General features: G+C 45.4%; 2 protein-coding genes across 4 annotated transcripts in view; both read right to left on the bottom strand.

Annotated features, from left to right (window-relative positions):
- The window catches only part of trim3b (tripartite motif containing 3b), a 34,710-nt gene extending 32,610 nt beyond the window's left edge, over positions 1–2,100 (bottom strand). Inside the window, exons 1-2 of the mRNA XM_056595511.1 lie at positions 1,832–2,100; positions 1,255–1,327 (exon numbers count right to left, since the gene is read on the bottom strand). The gene's annotated coding sequence lies outside the window, so the exon portion shown is untranslated. The remainder of the gene's footprint in view (positions 1–1,254; positions 1,328–1,831) is intronic.
- A 987-nt stretch (positions 2,101–3,087) lies between these two features.
- Positions 3,088–14,029, bottom strand: fhdc3 (FH2 domain containing 3). Of its 3 annotated transcripts, XM_056595506.1 has the most exons (13): positions 10,218–14,029; positions 9,999–10,119; positions 8,643–9,175; positions 8,203–8,264; positions 7,164–7,266; positions 6,907–6,992; positions 6,583–6,683; positions 6,407–6,477; positions 6,191–6,298; positions 5,755–5,825; positions 5,336–5,453; positions 5,034–5,198; positions 3,088–4,596 (listed from the first exon to the last, which is right to left on the bottom strand). In XM_056595506.1, exons 3-13 carry the CDS (start codon positions 9,087–9,089, stop codon positions 3,358–3,360), a joined length of 2,571 nt encoding a protein of 856 aa, XP_056451481.1. In that variant the 5' UTR covers positions 9,090–9,175; positions 9,999–10,119; positions 10,218–14,029; the 3' UTR covers positions 3,088–3,357. The 3 variants fall into 3 exon arrangements, with proteins under 3 accessions (XP_056451481.1, XP_056451484.1, XP_056451483.1); XM_056595509.1 differs by lacking the exons at positions 9,999–10,119; positions 10,218–14,029 and having other exon boundaries at positions 3,094–4,596; positions 8,203–8,280; positions 8,643–8,723; XM_056595508.1 differs by lacking the exons at positions 9,999–10,119; positions 10,218–14,029 and having other exon boundaries at positions 3,094–4,596; positions 8,635–8,722.
- Between the last annotated feature and the right edge of the window lie 29 nt (positions 14,030–14,058).

Genomic DNA, 14,058 nt, shown 5'->3' with positions numbered 1-14,058 from the left:
ATGTGCGTGTATCTGTGTGAGTAATTGTGCGTATTACATCATATTCTTCTGATGACTACAGTTGAAGCAGTGTGGCAACAATAGACTCCTTGTCTAAATAAACCCTGTAAGGAATAACGGTAATAATAATAGTTTCTCCAGGAAAGGATGAATTACTTACACTGCTTAACATTGCACTTTAACCTTCTGGTTGATCAGCTGAATAAGCAGCCTCGTGATCCCTCTGTGTATTAGTGTAGAGGAATAGCTGGACTATGCTGTGGCATTGGAACTCACTATGCCAACACTAATAGAGCTAAGACGTCCCTCTGCACCATGCCCTTATTAGGCTACTTATAAGAATAATGGCTCACGTCCAATCCTCATGGACAATCCACTCTCTCCTGCAGGGGCAAAGGTCAAGAATGACCCAACTGCTTCTTACAAAATACTACTACTACCACAAAAAAGGGACTCCAAGAATATATGCACACGCAAATCACATGAGGGGTAAACATAAGCGGCGGTACTAAGATGTAAGTGACAAACTAAATGACACCCGCACTATGCTGTCTCTCTCCCTGTCACTCTCCTTTCCTCTCTACTGAGCTCTGATTGTGTTTGTCCTCAGCTCAAACAGGATTGGCTTATTGATCGCCGCAAGAGGGGGCACACACACACACACACACACACACACACGTTTTGACGTGACCAGACCCTTGATTCCCAGTGACAGCAGACGGCATCCATCCCTGATCACGGCTGCCCTTGGGCAGTGCTGGTGGTCTCACACACACACACACACACACACACACACACACACACACACACACACACACACACCCCTAAGTGACTGATATGGAACTACATATTCTCTTTATGCTCACTAATGCAAAAATACAATACAATTAGAACAAGTCAATACAAAAACAGCAACTTAACAAATCAATGTCAACTGGGCCTCTTTCTAAATTCAAGGCCTGATTTCCCCTCTCTCTACAACCCCACATTCTCCGTAAGTGGTGACCTTATATTTGATCTTTTTTTATTCTGTAATGAATATGGTAACTGAAGGATCAGAATGTGTTGATATCTCTAATAATAATCAAGCCTGCTGTGCATCAGCCAGACTTCCTGCTGGCATCTTACTGTGAAAAGACCCAGACACAGCCTTCTGAATGAAGACTGTATATCTTTACACCACCACAACCAACTTCAGGAAAACAAGAAAGAGCTAGAAAGCAATAAGAAGATAGAAATGTGATTCAAACATACCCGTCCATGTTGATTTTAGGATGAGTCATCCAATGCTGCAAATACTCCTAAGAGGATTGCCTTTGTCTGTTTCCTGTTGAGAAAGCAAATTACATTATTACAATGACAACCGTATTTGTAGAGATACAAAACAATATCATCAATGTCAATAACCAGGTCAAGCCAAGTCTAGCTTGGAGCTAAAGTCTAAGATACTGCTCCATCTTGTGGCTGATAAAGCAAGTTTAGAAAAAAATGAGGCCAGGTTTTCTTCCCATGATATAAAAAGTTATTGCACACTGTGATTGGGTTACTAAGTACGGCAGGATGTGTAGCTTAGTTTAAGGGATATTACAAATAGTGAAGATAGGAAGCCTTGTACTTTATGTGTACCATGTAAAAGTATTTTTTATTATACTGCACCAGCCGTAGTATCTAAATAACTGAGGTAGTTATAGAGTACTAACACATCGTGTTTGAAAGGATCACACAGGTGTTTTCCTTTTTAATGTCAGAACCTGTTGCATTGCCTTATTTACGTTTGTGCCTGATGGGTTTGACATTACCTTGAATAATACCAGAAAAGACTAGAGCTTACCTTTTTGTGCAAAAGGCAGGCCTGAAACCATCAAGGTTGGTCTGAAAAACGCAGTGGAAAGTTATTGCAGGTCCCTCTTACATTTAAAACGTCCGTGCAACTTTCTGATTGTTTTTTTCTGCATTCAGTCTTTCACAAATAGTCACTTGAATAAAATGCTTCCCTGCAGAATAATAAAACCTTGGCATGAACCTTTTTCCGTTGCTCACTCTGAAATGTTTCCCTTCACTTCCCCAGAAAGCTTTTCTCAATTCATTCTTCTGTGTCCCATCGGCAGTAACAGAACTCCATAAGGAACGGAAAAGCACAGTCAGTGGGCTGGGACGAGAGAGACAGAGACAGAGACGCAGAGTGAGAGAGAGAGAGAGAGAGTGAGACAGAGGTCTCACTCTCCCCTCCAGTCCCTGCAGGAATTGGCTCACATGAGCCAGGACTCGACATAACGTCACAATGGCGCAATTGTCCTGAATGCTCTCTCAGCTTACAGACAGGGTCAGTTGTCTTTTGCCACCCAAGCTCCTGTCTATTATCTCATGTATTCTGCTTCATTGTGTTTTTAGTTCATACCCACGTTTAACCCTGAAGACAACGACTGCAGTGCTGATGCACCCATTGTAGCAGAATTACTTTCACCAGAGCCAAATACGAAGTGTCCGCTGATAACCTTATTGGTTGATTGCCAGTTGGACCTATCAAGATCTCCAAGCCGTGAACCAGATAGCAGAGGTAGCTGTGGAACCCACACCCTCAGCCCTTCTCCTCACCCAACCCCAAGACGTATTTTCGTTCACTGCAGGCCTCTTTAAATGAGACGGCTGGAAACAAACACCGTAACCCGTGGTGGAAGGATCTCAATGTGTCTTTGTCAGGGGCTGACTGATATCAGCATGGAGCCAGGTCATACTAAAAACAGAAGGGGAAGAAGGGTATGAAAACAGCGCCCTGCGGTATTGGGGCACTGAGGAAACATAAATATAATTGGCACGTCTGTTTCATTATATATAAATTATATTCTAGTATCTACTAGATGTACACGTAGACAAGGTTCAAGATTTTCATGGTACAGACGATGAATACCTAACAGCTTGAAGTGTCGAGTTAAAGGAAAGATGACATGCAGCGCAGTGCTCAAAATAAGCAGGAAATCAAAAAGTTGACAAAGCTTTCACACGAGTAAGGCTAAATCCACTTGCATATTTTTGAATTAGAAACTAAATTATGCTCAAATGTGCCTCAATGGTGAATTCAAATGAATGGTTGTTTAATTGAAAATACACTTTATTGAACATACAAACACACAAAAAGACAAATGCTTAAATATTGTATAATGTGAATTAAGAATTTTTGGAATGCAGCCTGACATCTAAATATCTAAAAACACGTCAATTTCAAAACAAGTCCTTGATTGCCTTTGGTCCCAGTGAACGATAAAAGTGTCAGACTTCACAGCAAAAATATTTAAAATAAATAACAAATAAGTAAAATGGTTAAAGAAGAAAATTGGATCCTTCTCTTAGCCGGCCAATTCAAAGACCTGCTTCTCCATAATTCAGCACTCTTGAATCTGGAGCTTTGCTCTTGTTCCCAAAGCGTCTGAAAAACGAGATCAAACCTGAGCCGCCTCCCTCTTTTGACGTGAACACGTCGTCCGTCGGCGAATTCGCTCTGGACGAGGAGCACGACTTGGTCCTATGGGCGATGCTCTTCTGGATCAGCTCTCCCCACCAAGAGCCATGCACCGGCGGCGTCCTGGTCTCGTCCAGGGAGCACGACCGGAGCAGCGGCCCCAGAGACAGAGGCATCTCGGCCGGGTACTCTGGAACGAATCTTCTCGAAGCGAGGTTGTCGGGGGAACCCGATGGAAAGTCCGCCGCTGCTCCTCCTCCTCCTCCTCGGTCCTCGGTGGGGTCTTCGAGTGCGGAGGACCCGGAGAAGGTGGAAGGAGTGATGGTCGTCGAGGAGCAGGAAGACGGGATGGGAGGCCGCGGCCAACAGCCGTCGTCCTGCTCGTCTGCGTCGGATATGGAGAAGGCCCGCCTGCTGTGACGGCTGTGTCTGTTGCGCGGATTGCCGTTTCCTTCCGGGTTGCTGAAGGGGCTGACGATGGTCCAGGGCGAACAAGAAGGCCCGTTACTCCTCAAGATGTAATCCCTGGTTGTGGAGAGAGGGGTGGCCGGCACAGCAAGAGCAGCCAGGGTGGAGTCAGAGTGGCGAGGCCAGTCCGCCCCTGTGCCTTTACCTCGGCAATTTTGGTAACTAATCACTGCTCGCTTCGTCTGGCCGTCCTCCTGGTTTTCCGCGGTGAGCGGGAGGTCCTTCTCCTCCGGGCTTGGCAGGAGGGTACTCTCCAGGCAAGGCAGTAGCGTGGTCTCCAGGCAAGGCAGTAGGGTGGTCTCCAGGCCTGGCAATAGGGTGGTCTCCAGGCTTAGTAGAGGCGCCGCCAGGGTCTCCACCAGCCCCTCCGAGCGGGACGACGGGGCTTCGGTCAGGCTATTGCTGAGCTCCAACAACGGTCCCATCTCCACGGGGATGAGCTTCCTCCGGCACCGGTTCGGAGCCGCGGCGGCCAGGAAGCTGTGGAGCGCCGACTCCAAGCCGGCGGCCTCCTGGTCTCCGGACGAGGAGTCGAGGGTCTCCGACGAGGCGTAGCGTTTCCCGACGGCGCGGGGTTCCTGCCCGGACCAGGTGGAGCGCCGCTTGATCGAGCCGCGGGCCGAGTCCTTGCACTTGCGTCTCAGTTCCAGCGCCTCGCGGAGCCGGTTGTCCTGTGGTTGGACGAAGAAGAGGTTCTCCTTAGCGTTGGCGTTGCCCGCGTCACATGACCTTAAGGGCTGATAATGGTCCCGCGTTCACGCAACGCAAGGGGGTTTACGGACCCCGTACGTCCTAGCAGACCCTCCTTGTGTCTACAGCAAGGGCCTGACGTGCGCCTCCCAAAAAAAGTAACCTTCTGACGAGGCGACGCAGCAGCAAGGGCTGCGATTGGTCCGCTCGCTAAAATCCGACGCAGAACCCAAACAGGTAAATGACTGGGTTGAAGCGTCTGCGTGGTCATTGCGTTGCGTGAACGTGATCGCCATAACCATAGTCAGCCCTTGAGATGAGGCCATGTTCCCGTATATCAAAACAGTAGGGTGCACAGAAGTACTTCATTAACACCGTCATCCACAACAACGCCCATTGAGACTGAGTGCAGGCTGACCTGAATGGCTGTGAGGAACTTCTGACAGAAGGAGCTGAAGACAGAGCAGCAGTCCTCCAGTTTGAAAGCGGCCGGGTCTTCGCAGAAGAACTCTGCCACCGCTTCACTCAGTTTACCGAGTTCACTGAGAGAAGAACTCAGATCGGACAACTTCAGTCTGGCCCTCTGGAGAAAAACGTAACGGGAAGAGAAACGGTTTAAAAAAAAATTGGCTTTTACTCGCAGGAGGGATATCGAGAAATTACCACCGGACCACTCATGAATGGTTGACATAATTTGGCATCGTTTTGGGAAAGCCTTACCAGGAGAAATGTCTCCATCTGCTGGAGAAGACTTGGTTGTCTGCTGGCGTACAACTGCACTTCCTCTATCTTCTTAACTTCTCTTTCAAAGTCAGCCTTCACCTCCTCTTGGCAAATCCTGTGTCATTTACAACATTGCCAGCACAAAGGCCACAACAGGCTTTCAAAACAGTCAGAGGAAAATTTAACAACCGCTGGCGCTGAAGCTAAAGTTCACACGGTGGTTTCTGCCGACATGTTAGATTGTTTGTAACGTGGCGACCGGCTTCAAGCTGTCTGAGACTCCTCGGTCAAAGAGCTGAGGAATCACAAGTGCTATGTAAGCCTACGCAAAAAAACACGAGGCTGAGGAGCGAGCCAGGTCCTGAAATGAATGTTTCGTGTGAAGGGTCCTAAATAACCAGCAGCGAACGGCTTACCTCGAAGCCATTGCGATGTGTTCAAGTTGGCTGGGAAACGTGAGCAGCTCTGCATCAATGTCCTCCGCTTGCTGTGTGTGGACGTAGACTCATGAATACAATAAAAGGCAGAGAGATGACACACTCACTAGATACACGCCGACGAAACTAACAAACTATGACAAATGTCATCGTCACGAAAACGAAGACTGCCGAACTAATTTCAACAGGGGAGAGCCGTTGACCTCACTGCAGGTCGTCCATTTTATTTCGTAACTGAAAAATATTGCGTAGTCGTGAAAGTGCAATCCAACCGGGATGCCACTGAGAAACATCGGTCATATTCCGAGTATTCCGAGAGAATTCCAATCATTCTGCGGCATTCCAAGACAGGATCCGCCATAGCCTTTTAAAAGGAGATCACTGGTCGGATCGCCCTGGCCTGGCCGGTCCCTACCTTCGCCACGTAGTGCATCAGGTTCATGCCGGGCTTATTGGCTTTGGTGTCAGACAGCTGGAGCAGGGAATTCATCCGAAAGCCGATGGCATTCCCACTGTGTCCGCCCTGGGGGAGGTATGAAGTGTTTCCAATTCAGGAAATATGTACTGCTATACATGTAAAATTACTAAAACTACTACTTGAGGATGAATATTTTTCATGAAGAACACTGACAGCATTCATATAGTTCCCAGCTTTCAACACCAAGCGAATCACAGAGTGGAGGTCATCGCAGTCCAACAGCTCTAGGAAGGACGAGAGAAAATCAGAAAATAGGGTTAAAAAAACCATAACAATAGAATAACACAAAGAGCAACTGACTGTTGCACTGAGAGATTGACAGATGTTACCATTAGCTGCTTTGGTCATCACATCCACCGAGGTCTTCATCTCCTCCATTTGGGGGAAGAATTCCTCTCTTAGCACCATGGTCTTCAATCGCTCATCATAGCTATTAAGATTATCATCATCAGAGAATACAGAACCACCTCTTTACACCATTAATAATATATGTTTAGTTAGCTGGCCACTTTACATTATTCACTGGGTTTCCACAGAAACCCTGTGACTAAATCATTTGTACAACCGTTAGACACAATAGGCAAGACATAGGATTTACAGAAATTACAATGAATATTACAATGAAGTGGTTAACTAAGAAGCCTTTGACTCACCCTGGAACTCTAACCAATTGCACCATGAACCGGTCGGCTTCAGCTAAGTGTGAGACGTTTCCGTTAAAAGCACACAGCTTCTTCACCTGAACAACAATGCTGGGTTAAAAAGTAGTACTGCTCTAGCTGAATGTAACCATATAAAAGGGTTGATCTTGATGAGGACTTTAATACTGAATACGGATACTGTGTAGTTATGTTGAGCCACAAACAGGCCTAAGTCATATGGAATAAAGATCATAGTTTTGTTTGTTTACCTCACTTGTATCTGGAAGCAGTTTACAAAGCTCTCCGAGTTTGCCCGTTCCAAATCGCAGCCAGTTGCCGTGAATAATGTCCTCAACCATTTCTGGAACTGGGCTGCAGGAAGGGAGACGACGCAAGTCAACTTGATTACACCAGACCTAATATTAAAAAAGGGCTAAGCCACCAGGTGTGAGTGTGATTAGCGATTACGAGGTTTTTGAAAATCGTCCTTTTCCTGTATTTTTGTGACATTACTAGTGGGAGTGTCCACCTAGATGTGTGATGGATAGATAAGCAACATTTGCTACAGTCCACTGTGCAGGCTGGGAGACTGATCTATCCATCATACATCTAGGTGGACACGCCCACTTGTGATGTCTCTAAAACACAGGAAAAGGCTGATTTTCTCACACCTGGTGACATAATATCACCCCTTTAAACCAAACTGCCCAATCAGAAAACAGTGCAGATAAAAACGGCCCTGTGATACAAGACTAGGAAGCCTTTAACTAAGTACCAAAGACAAACGAAGTGTCTCACGTTATCAAACTACATCCATGTGGCATTTGCATGAGCCTCTTCAATACCAAAGGTCAGACGATTACCAGCGGTATGTGGGGAAAAGTGTTATAGTCAAATTCACTTCAAACCATCATTGTTGCAGCCGTTACGAACTGACACAAAAGCAGGGGTATTTGCTATTCAAATTATAGCGAAGAAACCTTTATCCAAAAGTTAAATGTAATAATGATTCCCAGGAATAACATCACTCAGTCTGTGGCATTTATATTCGACTGTATCCAAGGTAAATAGAGAATAATTGAAATAAACAAATATCTTCACGTTTTTAATCCAAGTAACTAACTACCCATTTGCTCAGCAACTGCGTACTTATCTAGTTTTTACTGCATACATTTGAGGTGGACCGCGAAAGGGTCTTAATGACAATTGAGAGGTGCACATAAAGTCAAAAGCTTGGGGTCCCGGCTCTATAGAACACTCATTTTAAATCTTCCATATTCAGAAGGATTTTCTTTTTTCATCCCTTACCGTTTGAAGGTTTTCAGAAAGATGGCGATGTTCATGCTCTTCTTGGCGTCCAGAATGGAGATCTAAAACAGAGAGAGACTGCGGATTATGAGTTGGTTTATGTCCGTTCCATGTTCAGAACCCAGCCTCAGCCGATGTCCGTCTGCAGTTAAAAGACGAGGCAATCAAATCGTCCAGCATATGAGGTTGTCCGATAGAAAAAGAAAGCTTACCAGTCATCGTTCTTGTGTGTGATTATGATAACCGATAACCGAGCGTTCAAGCAGGGAGCACCCTAATAGCTTGATAATGGGGTCTCCATCAGGGATTCAAGACCCAGCCATGGCACACACACACACACACACACACACACACACACACACACACACACACACACACACACACACACACACACACACACACACACACACACACACACACACACACACACACCTCGTTACCTGCGCAGCTTTGGAAAAGGGGGTCAGGCCTTCACCGCCCTTGTGCCCGTCCCCGGGGGTCCGGCGGCCCTTCCACGGGGCCTGCGTCTCGCCGTGGCTGAACAGCTCCTCCATGCTGCGGAGGTCCAGCACCAGATCCTCGGTCTGGGAGCGCCCGGACGTCCACACGTTCATCTTACCCAGAATGCACCTGCCGGGGATGGCAACCCAGTTCACCTTCTTCATGCAGCGCCGCTGGATGGTGCACAGTGCTGGAGTGGCCAGCGGGGGTGGGGGTGGAGGAGGTGGGGGTGGTGGAGGTGGGGGTGGTGGGGGTGGCGGGGGTGGCGGAGGCGGACATGCTGGAGTAAGGGCGGGAATGGGTTGGGAGGGTGGTGCTGGTGGTGGCGGAGCAACGACAGAAGGAGAAGGAGCAGCAGTGGAGAACACAGCTCCGTCCATTAACATCGTTCAGAACGAGGAGCGACGAAGAAACCCGGACCCCCTGACCCGCTTCGGCCTCCGGGGAACTGTGTGGCGTTATCGATGTTCACCTGCCAACACACAGACACAGACACAGACACACACACACACACACACACGCACACACACACACACAATAACATTCAACTCAGGGCTCAGAGCGATCACCTACATCTGTGGGGATCTTTGGAAAGCCAGAGATCTTTGAGGTATAGGGCCAAAGGAGTTGCACCAAAGCACAACAGACAACAAATATCTATATTCAATGGTAAATTCAAGGACTGACCGAGCTATTAAAAATACATAATGTCCTGGATTCTGAACTTCCTTATGCACTTAAGATGACGTTAAACTTCCATGTTTGAAGCGATAATGAGGGAACAGACGCAATAGGCACTCTGTAAACATAAGCAAATCACCAAGTTAAACAGGCAAATTGCCCCACATCAATAATAACGATGAATCTCACTGTCGTATACATTGCCTCCAGAAGTGAGTCCTTTGTGTCATAATGTAGTTGACCTCTTCATGTCACAGGAGTTAATAGATTGTCTAATGAAGGTTTAGTTCTCTTTACATAACTCTGCAGTCAGGAAAGTTTGATCAAGTAATTTTAATTAAAAAAAACACAAAAAATAAACGGATTCAAATCAATTGAGCAGCCAGGATTAAAATGTTGAATCTAACTTCACACCGTCCATCATCCGCTGAATTGATGTGAATTAACTTAATTTGCAAAAATAAGAGTTCTTTCCAAAACAAACCGCGACCGAGCAAATAGATGTGACGCGTCAGATCTGGCATGTGTGTGTGATCATCTATAGGCCTACTTTCCAAAGCGCTTCGATTAATTCATGTATCAAACTGAATATATTCCTATCTGAATTCACTTACCGTAATTCTGCAACAATGTCTTCCAAAGAAATTGATCGGCGGTTCATTCACCTCCACCGCCTCGTGTGTTTGACCAGGAGTTCCCCGTGATCTCGCTTGCCGTAATTCACCGCGCCGTCACCTGCGTCAATAGGAAACGCCCATCGGGTCCAAGGACAGATAAGGGAGCCACTCCATCATCATCATCATCATCATCATCTCTAACATGAATTTAACTACCTCTTTCAGTTGAAATGCACTGTTTAACCCAGCCCTAGGTGTTTGGTCATAGACAGTAACCTGTTGCAGCGGACACGACGTGACGTCACTGCTGCTACAACGACCTGGGAGGTCAGCATCAGAGAGGATGGGACATTTAAAACATCCATCAGACTGTACATTTTCACAGGTCTTTGAACCTAACCTAATCGTAGGTCTATGTAGCAGATTTAAATATATATTAGTGTTAAATAAAATCACTAAAAAGAGTCAAACTGCTCAATGTTCTTTCACTATTGAAACATTAAAATCGGTCTAAGGTTAGGCCTACTATCCCCTAAAACGGGTGCCAGTTGATATAGCACTGGTTTATCAAAAGAAAACCATTCAACTCTGCAACTCGAGAATAATGAATTCCACCACAGATTTTAAAACATGTACTTTATTTGTTTTCCTTTGGGAAGAGTCAGGTTTCAGTGGAATAAAGGCAAAAAACTCACATCGATCCATGATACGCGACTTTCATCTTTTTCATCTGAAACACCATTATGTACAGTCATCCATACGTTACTATAGAATAGAAAATATTGATTGTCCACAGATAAAACCTCACTTTAAGAGTTCCATATTTCCATAATATACATGTTTTCATAGGCAACATTTTAAAATCGATAAGGGTTCCGATTCTGGCCGTTTCCTTCGGACATTTTGAGGAGGGGGGGGGGGTGACATTGGAGAATGTGTGGTGGTGAGAGGAGAATAAACACAATTTTATCCAATAAATATTGCTGTGTACAAGTACACAAGTTATACAGGCCTGGGGGGTGGGGCCGTCGACAACTAGACTTCACATGAGCCGTATGAGCCGTGTAAGGTGTACATTGCAATAACGTCAGCATTTACAAGGGAGCTAGCAAGGAGCCAGCACGTCTTCCCCTACGGTGACACACACGTTAATGTGTGTGTCGTAATGGGAAATGAACTGAAAACAGTTTTTTGTTCCAGTCTTTTCTTCTTTTACATTCAACATAAAACCGAAAGTCAAAAGCAGGGCGGCAGGGCCCTCTGCGTCCATGCACACTTGGCAGAACGCCGCGTCCGTTTTTGACCATACAAAACTCTATACTTGGTGTTATCACGGCCTGCATGCAAATAAACACGAGACCGGCCGGAGGAGCGTGGTCACTGTCGTGCATCGATGCAGGGCAGCTGAAAGTCTACCGTGTGATATATAGCTCCACAGGCTGGGTTGAACCATCAACTCGAGAGACGTTTATTATACTTGGCAAATACTAGACTAAATGGTACCCTAGTCTACCTATGAATGCACAGTTAATGTTCGTTACACCTGTTTTACTGCAACATTTTAAATGCAGAAATTAGCCCCGGACACCATTTTGATTTAACTCTGATGAAATATAATGATAAAGGGGGAAAATACAAACATATTTTGGTAAACACACACTCCAGTGGTATCATTTGAGATCTCTTCACTGTCATCCGAGTGTGCATGAGGAGATTGTAGTGGAGGAGCAACACAGCAAACAAACCGTCCGTGAGTTATTAGTGTTCTGAATCAGAACTCTGAAGTCCCAATAATAACAATAGAAAAATATTACAATTAGCAACAATAGCCTGCCTATCATAGCTGTGTTGAAGGTAACTACGCTTTAGTATGTTTATACTCTTGCTTGTCAAATACAGCTCTTGCTTGTCAAATATAAGACACGGGAAAAGAAGTTGTCACTGAGACATAACAGCTGAAAGCTATAAGTAAAACACAAACATTGAAAGTACAATAAAATAGAGTCCTATATTTGCTTCTGAATTTGTAGACAACCCCTTAAAACAGGGCTTCTAGGTAGTTCAAAGATAATTCATAATTTTTAACCCTTTGGACTACATTTTCATAATAGTTTAAATTCCCCTATCACTTTTATACTTTGGACACAAATGTTAAGGTAGCTTGTCTATTAATGAATTAACTACGATGAATGATAAATAATTATGGCTTTACACCATGTATCCCTAATCACCAAACTATCCTGCATGAACCAGAAACAGGATTTTTTGATTTAATACATTTTCTAAATCCATGAAATTTCCATGCATAGAAACGTATGCTGTTTTACAATGTGTGATAACTTCCTTTACATTAGGCTTTCTACCTAGACTTTCCTCTTGGACTATCAATATCTTACATCCATGAAGTAATGGTCAATGGTCGATGTCAGGGTTATGTGTTAGGTGTTTCTTTATGTTAGTGTCTTGTGTCTATGTATGTGTCTTGACTTATGCTGTGATTGCTGTCATGAGCACACTGGCGTAAATCCCTAACAACTAAGTTGTATTGTAATGAAGTTAGAATATGCAGTTAGTTTAATCTTTACGAACACTAACTGGATTGTTTTGTCTCAAATAAAGGTCTGAACTCTAAACTAAAGCAACAGGACGGGCACCTAAACATGTTATGATTTTCAGTTTCCTCCAAGTTCCTTTCCATCATATATATATATTACATTACATCGTTTGGGCTCATCCAGAATGTCCACAATAACTTGTTTCACCAGAGATGGTGCTATTGCCATACTCTGATTCGAGTATACAGTTATTCTTTAGAACTGACTGATCAGATGCTGGTGTTTGTTACCAGCTATACTGCTCGATCAAGTCATTCTCAAAAAATTTGGGAAATAATATTAAAAGGAAAAAAAAGAAAAATATATTATGCAGAACACTCCCAAACTGTGAAAGTTTGGGAACTGTGTGGCAGCAGTTAGTAAATGGATTTGCGCATACGATTACTGTTCTCATTTACAAGCCCGTAGTGTCATCATCACATCACCGCACTAGAGCACAGGTAGTTGTCAGCATACATTGGTACCACGTTCTGAAGCACAGGACGCAGCCCCGTGGTACTGAAAGTTACCCCGGCAAATATAAAAAAAGATGACGTTCAAAACTGAGGAGAAGCGGGGCTCGACAACACCACTGCCGTGTGTGTGTCCGTTCGCAAACAATAACATCAACCCTTTTTTTTTTTCACGTAAAAACAGCACTTGACCCGAGCTGTACACACTTCTTCTTCTTCTTCGTTTGAAAGGTTCTGTTTTACGGAAAATATTTCCTCTTCGGTGTCTGCAGGCAGAAATCAAAAGTAGTGCTTCTTTCCTCGTCGTACGAATCCTTCCACGCTCCGCACAGGGAGGCACAAGAGGACGAGAACGCCAGGACGAGAGTTCTGATGCCATGCGGCGTGTGTGTGTGTGTGTGTGTGTGTGTGTGTGGTGGGGGGGGGGGGGTATGTTTGAGGGCCCTTCTGAGTGTCCGACCAGAAATATGTCTAGGTGGATGAATGGCTCGCCTTGTTTTGGCTTCAGGGATATGTTTCCAGCAGTAGCAGGGGGATGTGATCATCACAAAAGGCCCGAAACAACAGTGACAGAACTGGGATGGGGGGGGGGGGGATGGATGAATAGGATGGACAAAAACAGACTGGAATGTGAAGAGTGAGTGCTGAGGGGCTTTTCCAACGGAACAAATAGGACCAGGCAATTGGGGTGTGGGGGACAGGGGGGGGAGAGACAGAGAGGCGATGTAGTGAGCGGAGAAAGGAGGAGGGAAGAGAGGCACTCAAAACCACGGGATTCGGTCCTAGAAACGGGGCCCGGGAGGGCTTCCTTGCGCCCGTTCGTTATATGCATCTATGTATAGTTACATCTATCCTGCCACCTTCACGTCCTGTCCGCAGGGCCGTCTGCGTGCATCCTATCTGCACACGTCAGGCCTGCCGTTATGTCCCCAGGGCCCAGCTCTCCTCTGTGCTCCACTGTGAGGAAGAGGAGGAGGAAGAGGAGGAGGA

This window comes from Gadus chalcogrammus, chromosome 7 (genome assembly GCF_026213295.1).
Source record: "Gadus chalcogrammus isolate NIFS_2021 chromosome 7, NIFS_Gcha_1.0, whole genome shotgun sequence".
Classification (NCBI taxonomy): Eukaryota; Metazoa; Chordata; class Actinopteri; order Gadiformes; family Gadidae; genus Gadus; species Gadus chalcogrammus.
Note: the sequence above shows the minus strand (reverse complement) of the source record. Positions and strands in the feature narration are given on the sequence as shown.